This window comes from Sapajus apella, unplaced genomic scaffold (assembly GCF_009761245.1).
Source record: "Sapajus apella isolate SASKATOON/1434 unplaced genomic scaffold, GSC_monkey_1.0 scaffold20, whole genome shotgun sequence".
NCBI lineage: Eukaryota > Metazoa > Chordata > Mammalia > Primates > Cebidae > Sapajus > Sapajus apella.
This window is the reverse complement of record NW_022436960.1, coordinates 12,567,478-12,581,244: the sequence shown is the minus strand read 5'-3', so window position 1 is coordinate 12,581,244 and position 13,767 is coordinate 12,567,478. Positions and strand designations below refer to the sequence as shown.

Below are 13,767 nucleotides of genomic sequence, written 5' to 3'. Positions count from 1 at the left end.
ACATGCTGTGTCCTGCTGTGCAAGCATTGAAGTTGGCTGGGGACAGGAGAAGGAAGGAAAGCACGGGGCCAGTATTTGCTGCAGCATTATTCACAAGAGCCAAAGGGTAGACACAACCCAGGTGTCCATCGACAGATGAAGGGATAAACAAAATGGAACAGATACATACAATGGAATATTATTCAGCCATGAAAAGGAATGAAGTGCTGATCAGTGCTATCAGATATACCATTACAACCTGGCCGAACCGTGAAAACATTGGGCCAAGTGAAGTAGGCCAGACATAAAAGGGCAAGTCTTGCATAATTCCTTTTATATGAGGTACCCAGAATAAGCAAATTCATAAACACAAAAACTAAATTAGAGATTACTAGAGTATGGAGAAGGAGAGAATAGAAAGTTATTGCTTGACGGGAACAGAATTTCAGTTTGGGATGATGGAAAAATGTGGAAATAGACAGTGATGATGATGTACATCATCAGGAATGTAATTAATGCCAGTGAATTTTTTTTTTTTTTTTAGACAGAGTTTCACTCCTATTGCCCAGGCTGGAGTGCAATGGTGCAATCTTGGCTCACCGCAACCTCTACCTCCCTAGTTCAAGTGATTCTCCTGCCTCAGCTGCCTGAGTAGCTGCGATTACAGGCATACGCCACCACGCCCAGCTAATGTTTGCATTTTTAGTAGAGACAGGGTTTTTCCATGTTGGTCAGGTTGGTCTCGAACTCCCGACTTCAGGTGATCCTCCCACCTCAGCCTCCTAAAGTGCTGGGATTACAGGTGTGAGACACTGTGCCTGGCTGAATTTTACACTTTAAAAAGGTTAAAATGGCATATTAAAAAATTTTTTAAAGAAAGAACTAAAACAAAACCGCGAGGTATACACCTAGATACCTTGTTTCTCTGAACTATGCTACTGTAAAGGTTTAAACCCCTTTCATTCCTCCCAAGCGTGCTGGCATTTTCACTGAGGACCAGAAGAAAGCAATGCTTAATTCCAAAGAACACTTCCATAATGGTGAGAATGGAGATCCCAGGGGCCATGTCAGAGGCTGACATTCTTCGGGACAGGGTGTCATGCAAAAATGATGAAGATGGTCCGTATCGCGCCAACTCACAAAGCTGGACCAGAGCTGGGAACTGCCCAGGTGTTCTGCCCCAAACTGGGCCCACCCCTTCCTCTGTTGCCCATTTCCCACTCAATGACCTTTTAACCTTCGGGCCTGCCTGGGGAAGATACACTCCTTGCACATCTAGGGAATCTCTAAAACCAAAGAAAAGGGGGCAGGATGAGGGTGCACATGGCTTTGAAGCACTGGTGTATTCAGCAAGTTTTTACTGACCACCTACCACGAGCCAAACACCCTGCCTTGATTTCTCAGAAGTCTATGGCTCCATTTGTGTCATGCCCACTGATGCCTTCTAGAAACCTTGGCACCTAGCTCAAGGCTGGATTTCTGCAGTCCAAGCAGGGCTGCATGCAATGCTGAACTTTAAACAAATGGTAGGCCTGGCAAGCAGACATAGTTAGATGCGCAATGCTTTTCTCAGTGCTCCCAGATTAAATAAGCGTTTAGGTTAGGGAGGTGTAAATGTCCTTTTGGTACAATCACTAGTCAGACAGTTCTACCCACAGAACCACGGTGTTGTTGAGATCTACCACAAACACATGAATATGAGTTCAACAGGAAAGATAAAAATACCATTCCTGTCTTTAAAGCTGTCTTGCCTATGGAGAGGGGACACACACAACCTTCTAAAAAGACCCCATAATATCCTGTCGAAATGGAGCCATTAATAGTCAAATTCAAGAAACAAACCTCCTTAGCAGCTTGGGTTCATTCTAAAAAACAGAGGAAGCGGTGCTTGTTGCTTTACTTTTAATAGCACAGGTTGCCATGCCAACTACTGCTGCTGTTTAAAATGAAGAGGAAAAAAGAAGTGCTCCTTCCTACACGAACCTTTCAGCGGGGCTCACAATTAGTCTTTAAAAACACAAAAACTCACAGCACTGGAGATATGGTAAACATTGTGCTTCTATTTAAACCTGTCAGAAAGAGGATGTGATAAACCTTTGGTCTGTGTCTCCTTGGTACAATGCTCTTTGGCCAGCATCTGGTTGAAGAGGCCACAAGGAAAGAAAGGCACGACGTGGTGCACACAAAGGCAGCCGGTGTTGACGGGAAAGAGGCCCTGCATCTTAAAGAAGCACAAGAGAAAGGCTGGCTTTCTTGGGAAAGAGAGGCCTGCTCCCCCTTGCCCCTGTGAGCACAGTTATTAAGAGGCTGGGTCTGTACAATGCGGCACAGCACACCCACTGCACAAGGGTGCCACGGACAGGAGAGAGGAGCACGTGCTGGCAGTGACAGCAGAGGCACCCCCATCCTCTGTGCGGCCCGTGGGCCCAGGTAAGCCAAGGAGAGGAACCAAGAGGCAGGAAGACATGCCGCGCCCTGATGTGTAAGTGGTAATGCCAGTTGGCGACAAGAGAAGGAAGGAAACCACAAGGACAGAGTGAGAAGGAGGTAAGACCTCTTCTCTCTCTCACAATTGACTGATGGTTTTATGAACTGTGTCCACAGAAGCTTCCACCCATGCAAAAGAAGATCTAGCAGTGTTTCTGAGGCAAAGAGGACTTGCTCACAGATGAGCCACAGGGTGACACATCTGGATCGCATCCGTAAAGGGCACACATAAAGTCTGCCAACAGGTTGTGGTGCTGACAACCAGGTCCCACACTTTCTTTCCAACTCCCCTCCTACCACTTCCCCATGAGAGCAAGCCCTGGGTTCCCGTTCCCGCGGGTCCAATGCCTCCGCAGCTCCGCGAGCGTAAGGATGAAGAAGGTCCCTCTCTTCCTAGACTACTTAATCCCTTTCAGGCCTTGAAGAGCCCATTCATATACCCGCCGTTCATAGTCTCCTGCTGGCACTCCCAACCAATAGACTCTACAGCAATTGGCCTGTTCCACTCACCTGCCAATTAGCATGCCTTGTACTATGATGTATTCTCTAATTTGATTCTCTTTTTGTTTGTTTCTATGTGGTCTCCCTAACTAGAATGGAAATTTCTTGAAGGCAAAAGATCTTCTTGTATCCTTGCTGCTTCCCCTGTGCCCAGTAACTCCTGTGTATACAATGGTAGTGACTGCAGCAGCAGCAGTGTACAGTTGCCACTTAATGAGCTCTAAGTGCTGGGCTCTGTTCCGAGCACTTTATACAGATAAACAAATATGGATCTCCCAACCGTCTGAGATGTACATATGCACAATTATTACCCCCATTTAACAGGAAAAGAAACTGACGCATAGGAGGTTAATGACTTGCTGAGGCTCACACGACTGGTAAGCAGCAGACCCAGAACTCAAACCAAAGCTCTCTGACTCTAGAGCCTGTTACACACTATGTCAATGACCTGGGTTTGGGGTTGAGGAGACAGAGATGGGTGAAGCGCCAATGGAGGAGAGGAAAGAGACAGGGAATATCCACAATAAAACGTGCAGGATCCTGTCCCATTCAATAAAACCTACATCATGCACACACATTTATTCATAAAGACAGATGTAAAGACTGCCTCTAAAATGTCAGTGAGTAGCCAACTACCTCAGGAGAGCTGGATTCTAAGGCACTTTTCTTTCCTTTTCTATGTTTTACATACATTGTTTGGCTCTCCAAGGAGCATGCAGGACTATTGCATATGGTGGAAAGATAAACAATGAAGTCAATTTCATTATGGGTGGAAAGGAAAACAAAACAAAAGGAGAAGAAAGGAGCGAGCGTCTGTCAAATATTCCTGAACGGAAGGGTGGCATGTCTATTCCTGTGTCTTGGAAAGATCGCCCTGCTGACAGTGCAGGAAACGAAGACAGGGAAATAGAAAATATCTCTATGAGAAATGATGGTTAACAGTAATCGCTAACATTTATGGAGCTCAAAGAAAGGTAATATAGGAAATTTAAAATGCAGTTACCCTCACAGCAATGCTGTTCATAGTAGCCAAAACGTGGAAACAACCCACATTACCATCAACTGATGAACGGAAAACAGGCTGTGGTAGATCTGTACAATGGAATACTATTCAGCCATAAAAAGAAATATTGATCCATGCTACAATGCGGATAACCTTGAAAACACTATGGTATGTGAAAGAAGCCAGACACCAATGCCCAAATATTGGCTATTTAGATTGATATAAAATACTCCAAATCAGCATCCATAGAGAAAGAAAGCAGCTTGGTAGTTGACAGGGACTTGGAGGGAGTGAGGAATGGGAGTGGCTGCTTAATGGGTGTAGGGTTTCTGACAGGGTGAGGAAAAGGTTTTGCAGTTTGAGGTGGTGGTTGCACAGTGGTATGAACGTACTAAATGCCACTGAATTCTATACTTTAAAATGGTTAAGTTCATTATGTGAATTTTACTTCAATTTAAAAAAATCCAGTGACCCTTTAAACTTAAAGTCCTAAGAAAATGGAAAGGCAGATGAGGAAACACACACACACACACACACACACACAAATGGATTCAGAAAAAAAAAACAGTAAATGAGGAAAGAAGGAAAGTGGGACATCCAGACTAGGATACGGCCTAGGACAGAGGGAGAGAGGGTCTACACTCAGCAAAGGGCGGATCTAACCCCTATCTTCAGTAACTGAGCTATCCGACCATGGCCAGGCAGCCTGGAGATGCTGTGAGCTTTCAGCTTCCTCCTGCAGCATCTACCGTTTTAGTTGGAAGATCTGAGACAACACAGTTGTTGAATACTCGCTCCAATTGCCCAAGTGGTAGGCCCAGGCCAGGCTGAAGCCAAGTATCCAACCCGGGGATAAGCCCCTCAGAGCCTGTGCTGGGCCTGCCCCCGTCAGCACCTGGGCGGCAGCTGCTTGTCACACCTGGCAGCTCCAGGTTGAGGGCAGCTCTTGGGCAGGGGCATGCCTTGCTACTGGCTGTATCTCTGGCATCAATCAGAGACCCTGGCAAAGAAGAGGTGACAACACATATACGTGTCAAATAAACAGCCTCTATTTCATATATTGTGTCAGTTGATTGAGAATTTTAGTAGATAAAACACAGATCTGGTACAAAACTCCAAAGGCTCCGGCAGAGACAGTCATAAATTTGCCTTTCTCGCACCCTCCTACTCCAGCTTCTCCGGGGCAACCTTTGGCACCACTCCACTATTTGCAATGTGACTGGGGGGCAAAGTTCTGACTCGAGGAGGCTCCCACAACCACACTACCCAGTCATCTGGGAGGCGGGTCGCCACCACGAGATGGGAGCTACATGTGATATCAAGACAGAAGTCATCGGGGTGAAAACAAAGTTCTAGTATTCTGCGCCTGCTCCAGAACCATAGCTTGCAGAGGAATCCATGAGGGTGACAACCACCCCCTCGAGTCATCCATAGAACAATGGGAAACCCAAGGGCAGAGACCACCCAGCCAGTCAACGGGGCCAGCCACCTCAAGCTCCTCAATCCTCTTTCAGAACCAGGAAATTTCAAGCTGGGGAAAGGTGACTTTGCGACGCAATGGGACGGAAGTAGACGTGTGCATACCACGCTCATCCATGCGCCTAGATAGGTGTTATGTTTTGTCTGGAGGAACAAATTCACCTTAAAGGAATTCAACTGTGAGCTGGGTGGCATGGTCCCAGTGATGGGCTTTGTGGTGGACACAGCTGACAGGAATTAAGGTGGTGGGGAGAAGGGGTGCCCAGGAAATCGAGGTACTGGGAGAGGTTCAATCCATTTAGGGATGAGCAACCTGGGCCAATCCCAAGGTTGGATCAAGTCCCGGGGCTGAGCCACATGTGGTGGGGGCATCTGCACACACTGCTTTGTCAGGCCGGATTGTGAGGCTGAGTAACCACTGCCCTGTAGAGTCACCAAACCCTAAGCTAAAAAAAGATTCAAGCCACGCAGGCTCATCTGTTTCCCCAAGGTTCCTGCCTAATGTGGTGATGCACTGGCAGGCTAGAGGGTGAGTCGGGCGCTTATCTGATTTCAGCCAATCTGTTACTGTATTTCATTCCCTGTCCTCGTGCCCAGAGGCTGTTGCAATGGGTATAAATTTAGAAAGAGAAAGATAAATAACATGGAAAAGTTCCTTTTAACAGAATAGGGTTTTTTCTCTCTCTCTCTCTATTTTGCTAAAGAAAAGATAAAATGATCTTCTTGTTACTTATTTAGCCTTACCGTGGTAGAATGTGATATTTTGGGTAGCAACCTAATAATGCATAACCATAGCCCAAGATGAACCAGCTCCTCCTGAGACTGTGAGAGAGTCAAGCCTCCATCCTGAGCATTTCTTAGAAACTGAGGGAGTGAGAAGATGACAGCACCTTGCACTGAAATCCACGAGGGTCCCTTCTGAACAAGTAAAAGGCTCTCCAAGAAGACTGTTTACCTTCTATGAAACGCTCTATACCAGCTAACCTAACATGCTTTGCCTGGAATCGTCACTGGCAATTTCACTGTACACACTGATACTTTAAACGAAACCTGTTCTATAAGGAAATTAATATCACAGATGGGAGATTTTCAGTTGGTGGCAATTAACTGAAAGAGAAGCTGCTTGAGAAATGTTTGCCTTCCCTCACACACAAACGCACAGCCTGCTGGGTTTTGAAATCCTCATGGTAAAAGACTAGATCAATTCCATCACCTAATCATTTAGCCCAAGGCCCATTCTATAGGGAAGGAAACCAAAGTTAAGTGAGTGGCCCAAGAACACATGGCTGCCACAAATAGAGGGGGGGCCAGGACCAGGTCTCACAGTCCTTCCCTGGGGTCACCATGCAACTGCCACCCACCGCCTGGATGTCAACCAGACTCAGCAGCTGTACCTCTGACAGCATGTCATACTGGCCTCTTCTTCCAAGAGCAATGGTCAGTAAGTCATAGACCACAGATGCGCTCTGCAGACTGATGAGGCGATCACTCTTGTGTTCGGGTATCCTGCTCAGCACAGCGTCCCGGTTGGCCTGAAAAAATACGGAAGAGAGAAGCAGATGGAGAGAGAAGCTAGTGCTGTGTGGTGGGGAGGCCACCTAGGCCCTCCTGCCCCCACCAGTTTACCAAGGGAATGGAGACGAAGGCAGGAATGAGTAGAGGCCTGTCACCTTGGGTTATTTATTCAAAATCCCCTGAGCACTGCAGAACATGATATATGGGATGATCCAAATGCTGAAGTCCTGGAAGTGTGAACCTAGAGGGCACCTGTACCTGTCGGCAGGCATTTGGAGGAAGCCTTGGCAGCCAATACAAAGTTTTCCCTGGGCTCGGGTTCACAGCCAGGCTCCTGGAAGACGCAGCTGCGCTCTAGAGCAGCCGAGTCATCCATCAAGCGAGGCCCTGCTGTGCCTCACCCGTGAATCCCACTTCTGCTCTACATTAAAGAGTGGGAGAAGATTCCCAGCCCTGCATCTCCCAACACCAAATCGTGTCATCGACTTCCATTAGTCCTGGAGATATATCTCACTTTTCCTCTATCAGCAAGAAACATTCAAATCCCCATATGACATCTTCACTGGAACAGAACACAAAGACAAATTCAATCTTGTTTAGGGAAGCACAACATAGAAATATAAGAGAAAACAAGAAGAAAAGCAGATTTTTACTTTAAAAGATATTAACACAGAGGACTCAAGAGAACACTGTCAGTTTGCTCTGCTTAGCATAGACATACACCAGGCACATTCAAACTTATTAATCTCATCTATCCAGAAATCAAAGGCTCTTTACAGCAACTTACTTCCATTACTTCTACATTTTAATTTCTCTACAGATTCCTCCAAATATGCCACATGTATAAGACTCAACAGCTAGCTCATTTTCCTTTTTTCCCTAATAGGGAGCTCAGAATCAACAAAGTTAGATTTCGCCTGCCTTTCCCCACCTCCTGCTAATTAACAGAAGTCTGCAGATCCATCTGTCCATAGGAGCAGAGAAAGGCCCCCCAGTCTTTTCTGTGAAAGTGGTACATGAGGTTCCGGGGTCACTCGTCCCAGCAGGCTGACGTTGATCTTCCCCCTGACATTCGGAAAGGCCGCACGCACACCTTCCCTCTCACTAATGAGACAAAATACATTTTCTTTGTGTATGAGTCCAAGGCATTTACTTTTAGCCGCCCATCAGTACTTACTCACTTTAAAACTCCTTGCTCTTAAATGTCAAAGACAAATAAGAATATATAAGACAGGCCACTTCCTACAAAGTGAGTCATCTCTTACGGAAACAAGCCTGCTTTTGAAGATTTCATTCTAAGTTTTTCTAGTTAGGAGTCCCTTTTGAGCCCCTAAAAAAGCAGCCCTAAAGGAAACAGGGCCTATTGCAAATGGTCTCACTTTATTTATTTGCTATACATGTTCCATACTGAGACCAATGCCTGGAAGAGAACAAAACAAAAATACCCTTTATGAGAGATTTTCAAGATATACCAAATGCATGTTTTTCATTTTTAGAGAAAGTATCAGTATCTTTTGATTAAAAAGGTACAATATAGAACCCCAAACAGATCCCAGTAATAAATATCCCAGAATACTGCTTCAGTGGTATTTCTGCAAATCACATTCTAATAATCTCATTCTCATGGGGGAAACTAATTTGATTTGTAGTTAGAAAACAGCACAATTCTAAATGATATCTTATAGGTAGAGATGCTATGGACAAATTCATGCTTCTGAGTTAAAGTCAGAACCAACAAAGACCACAATTTCCTGATGTCCAAAAAACAGCAATTTTCATTTTGGTTTTAAAACTGAGCACAGTCATTTTCTGCCTAAAAACTGAAAAATCAAGAAGTCAAAGGACATGAGAAAAAGGCTTCCAAAGGCAATCTCATTGATTTCTACCTATATTTTCTGAAGTGATTTACAGGGAGAACATAATCATTTTGGTTAGAAACCTCATCCTTCATATCCACTGATGACATCACTGGATTTCAACATCCCCTCAAGAGATTTTTCTGGAAATTAAATACCACAGAGCCAAATCTGACTGTCTCAAAGGAATCTCAATTTTTGAGTATTATTCGTTTCTATCAGTTCAGTTAAGAAGCAGAAGAGCTGGAGACATCATTCCAAAGACATCTCCACTTAGTACAAGTTTTTTAGAGATGTGGCCATGTTTTCTGAATTGCAGACTGCAATACATCATCTGGTAATAGAACATAATATTTTCAATCAGAACAGTCCAAGTAATCTAAAATGTACAGTAATCATGCTTTCAGAACTTTTATATGATAATCAACCAGTTTGCCCAAAGGGAACTACCTACCAAGGGCCCAGCTCGGGTTGAAGGAATGCTGACCAGGAGGCCAAAATGAGCTGGCCCCATGGATGGGCCAATGGAGAAGCCTGGGAAGATTCATTCACTTGAATGCCACCAAGTGCCAGCCTATGTGCTTCCCTGATTGCACCAAGGCAAGCAGAGAATGTAAATGACACCATCCTGAGTTACCAGCAGACTATCAAGGCAAGGGGAGCTGAGGGGCAACCTGCTTCTTGAGAGGAAGTAAGCCCAATAACACCAAGGAGCTTCCAAATCAAAAGGGGTGGTAACTCAAGCAGGCTTGTTCTTGTAAACATTGGTGGGCCATTCCGCAGAACAAGAACACCCAAAGTTTTAATCAAAGACGAGAGCTGCCTCTCATGAGCACGGCCTCTTCTGATCCCTCCTCCTCTCTGCACATGTACATTATTATACTCATACTCCATGTCTAAGTCTTTTCACCTGAGTCCATTTTACACCTCCCATTAAACAGTATGTGTGGGGAGGGCAAGGAGGAAAATGCCATTTCTTGCTTTAGTTACAATTCCCTTTTCTCCTCTGGGCTGCCCGGGGTTGGGGGGTGACAATTATGGGGAGGGACAGTACAATCTCCTAGCAGGAGCAGAAGACCACTGCATAATGCATGCATTCTGCCTGCTCCGGGACTCAGGTTCCTCATGTGTAAAATGAGGGAAGGGGACATGAGCCCTCAAGATCTTTTGATTCCAGGAGCCAGCCATTCTGCTCAGGTGCTCAGTACACATCACCTTTCTGCTGAGGAATTCACTATTACAACACACATGATCCTGAAGGTTTCAAGCCAAGACCACAGTGCCTAGTGATACACATGGCAGAAACCCAATTAATGATGAGTGGTGCAATGGACCTAAAATTCGACAACCTGGCCAAACACTAAGAAAATGTTTCAAACGAATCAGACGGTCTGGAGAAAACTCCCTCACAACAGCATGGGGAACAGAAGTGAGCTCTCACCGTCTTGGACCTTAGTGTCTGGTGACAGCTGGAAGCTGGGAGAAACAACCAGAGCAGGAGGATCAGAGTTGTATCACGTTCCTGCTGTGAAAACCAGAGGTTCATAGATCCAATACGTGACCTATCCCAAAATTCTCCCCCACACCAGGGCAAACTGAGAGGCTTGTAAAGGTGACCCCTGGGGGTCTCTTTCCCTTTTTAAGGTTCCAGTGGTGGTCATTTTAGCTGTGGTTTACCTAGATACAACTGTATTAATGTTCAGCCAATACCAGGTGGATGAATAAATGAACTAAGATATCTGCTTCAAGACAGAAGATAGAGAAGCTCCAAGCTCCAGGTTAACCAAGGGACATTGCTAGCCAGTCCAGGAATTAAGAAACAACCCTCTTTTTAAACCTCTACTGTTTTTTCCCATCCAGATATGCCCTGCAGAAACTATCCTCTCTCAAGAAAAAGAGTCATCATACTGGCAGAATGGCAATATCAAAAAAGAGACTACAGGGACGGGGAAAGAACAGTGTAAAAACACATTCTACTCACCATTGACTCACTAATCAGCAATAACAACAGGGCTTCTTCAGTATTTTCTTGAGGACAAAAAATGCTGCATAAAGAAAACCAATTTTGATAAATGGCAGTTTCAAAATAACACAATATATACAAATACAAGCAGAACTGAACACTAAAAGCTTCCAGAATTTTATATAATGGCCATGAAAAATACTGTATCATTTAGACACTTGAATTAATTTGCCTATTGCTATGGTAATCTATGAAATTCATACATTTTAGCTATGCATTTTAGTGGTAGGTTAATAAACAAGTTTAGCAAGGTTACAGTATACAAGATCAATTTCAAAATCGGTTGTATTTCCATATACTTGCAATGAACAATCCAAAAATGAAATTAAGAAACAACTGTATTTGTAATAGCATCAAAAAGAATAGCACATTTGCGTGCACACATGTGCACGTGCGCACACACACACACACACACACACACATTCAGGAATAAGCATTAACAAAAGAAATACAAACTTTATATCCTGAAAAATACAAACCATTGTTGAAAGAAAATAAGACAACCTAAATAAATGGAAAGATATCTCATGTTCATGGATCAGAAGACTTAATAATTTTAAGATGGAAATATTCCTCAGATTAATCTAAAAATTCTATGCAATTCCTATTAAAATCCCAGCTGCCTATTGTTTTTTTCAGAAATGGACAAACTAATTCTAAAATTCAGATGGAAATTCAAGGGCTTGGGAGATAGAAGGGTGACAGCTAAGAGGTGCTGGGTTTATTTTGGGGGTAATACAAATGTTCCAGTCACGGCAATAGATGTACAACTATGCAAGTATATTAAAAAATCCACTGAAGTGCACACTTTCAATGGATGAATTATATAATTTCTGAATTATGTCTCAATAAAACAGTTTTTTAAAAAGCTGATCACGTGCATCCATGTGAACTCAACCCTGTGACTCAGTAGCCAGTGCTACTATGGGAATGCTCCCTTTAATGACTGCGTTTTCTGAGCTGCATTTTGCTTCTATATTCTCCTTGTACAGATGGGAAAGCTGACATTAGCAAAGTGACAAAATCTGAGTGGTTCAGGAAATGGAGAAACCAGCACTGTGAGCGTCTCTGCCTTCAAGGGGTAAGGCCGTACTGGGTGGCACCCAAAGAGACACAGAACTCCCACCACGTGTCAAACCGGACTCGGGAGGAAGAGGGTGAGAATGGAGTTCCTCAATGCACTTGACACCTTGGTTATTAAGAAGCATCTAAAGCAGGGGGAAACTCTAGAGTCTATTCTTATGATATAAATACCACTTAAAAATGAACCCCAAACCTGCTTCTAAATAGTTCATATTGAGGGGTCAGTGTTTTAGAAATGAGAGCATTGAAAATTGCTAGAACAGATGTTTTATGAATCCAGATAAAGACTAAAGAGTAAACACAGGCTGTGAATTAAGCAAACTCATGGTTCCACAAGGCTGTAGAAAAGGGGGATGAAAACGAAATTAAGATAAGCCTCAGGAAAAGGCTAAGAATATGCTGACTCATATGAATCCACATAAGAAACACAAACTTACAAGAAGGTGACAAGAGAGAGAAATGCAAGGGTCAACTTAAGAGGATTATTAAGAGGTGGCAACCCTGAAGAAATGCTGACTCCTCTGAAAGTACAACAGTCATTTTCAGTTGTCTGAAATCTTGAGTTTCGGATGGAGAAAGCATCTATCTAGTCACGCCATCTCTATCAGTGCTTTCTCTGGGGCTTCAGAAGCAGCCACCTGCAGCCTCTCAGCTGTTTTTCTAATTTGAAAACATAGAAAAGGTCTTCAATATTTATTCATATGTGTTCCTCTTTCCTTCACACAGAGATTCTGAAAGCCATCATGTCTTGTCCTTATAAAAACAGGCAAAGGCCAGCGTGGTGGCTTACACCTGTAATCCCAACACTTTGGGAGGCTGAAGTGGGCATATCACCTGAGGTCAGGAGTTCAAGACCAGCCTGGCCAACATAGTGAAACCCTGTCTCTGCTAAAAATACAGACGTTGGCTGGGCATGGTGGCTCACGCCTGCAATCCCAGCACTTTGGGAGGCCGAGCAGGCGAATCACAAGGTCAGGAGATTGAGACCATCCTGGCCAACATGGTGAAACGCTGTCTCTAATAAAATGCAAAAAATTAGCTGGGCGTGGTGGCACACATCTGTAGTCCCAGCTACTAGGGAGGCTGAGGCAGGGGAATCGCTTGAACCTGGGAGGCAGAGGTTGCAGTGAGCCGAGATCGTGCTACTGTACTCCAGCCTGGCAACAGAGGGAGACTCCATCTCAAAAAAAAAAAAAAAAAAATTAGCCAAGTGTGGTGGTGCACACCTGTAATCCCAGCTACCTGAGAGGCTGAGGCAGGAGAATCATTTGAACCTGGGAGGTAGAGATTGCAGATTGCCCCACTGTACTCCAGCCTGGGTAACAGAGTGAGACTCCATCTCAAAAACAAAAATAAAAGAACAGGCAAAGATAAAGGCTTGAATGGGAGGCATTGAGAATGAGTCAACAACCATTCCTGCCTCCCAGCCCTTCTCTTTGACTCTTCCTCCTCTGTCTGGCTTCCCCTGGCCTGGGGAAGGCTCATGCTAAGACTGCAGTGACTCTCTGGCCCATTTTCCTCCAAGGTGATCAAGTCTCAAATTTAAAACTTAAAAAGATAAAGAAGTTCTAAAGAGATGTCACTTCCAATCACTTGCAAATATTTGATTCTCCTTCTTATATCTAGTTCCATTTAGAACAAGATTTTAAACAAAAGGATCAATGAATTGCTGAAAAAAAGAAATGTTAGATGGGTGAGATCAATGTTACATGGCTTACAGATAGCCTTATTTCTGATTGCTGTCTGATGCTGAGGTCTTATAATAAATGGAATGAAAATTCTAAAAACCAATAGTGATGGCTGCAAATGGCACCCAAGCACTGAGATGAGAGCACTCTCCT

General features: G+C 44.2%; 1 protein-coding gene across 9 annotated transcripts in view; it reads right to left on the bottom strand.

Annotated features, from left to right (window-relative positions):
* TTC7B (tetratricopeptide repeat domain 7B) overlaps positions 1–13,767 on the bottom strand; it is a 260,937-nt gene that overhangs the window by 125,973 nt on the left and 121,197 nt on the right. For all 9 annotated transcript variants that reach the window (XM_032287652.1, XM_032287654.1, XM_032287646.1 and 6 more), the window contains 2 exons: positions 10,802–10,865; positions 6,844–6,981 (listed from right to left, as the gene is read on the bottom strand). In XM_032287652.1, the coding sequence (XP_032143543.1) occupies positions 6,844–6,981; positions 10,802–10,865 (202 nt within the window). The remainder of the gene's footprint in view (positions 1–6,843; positions 6,982–10,801; positions 10,866–13,767) is intronic.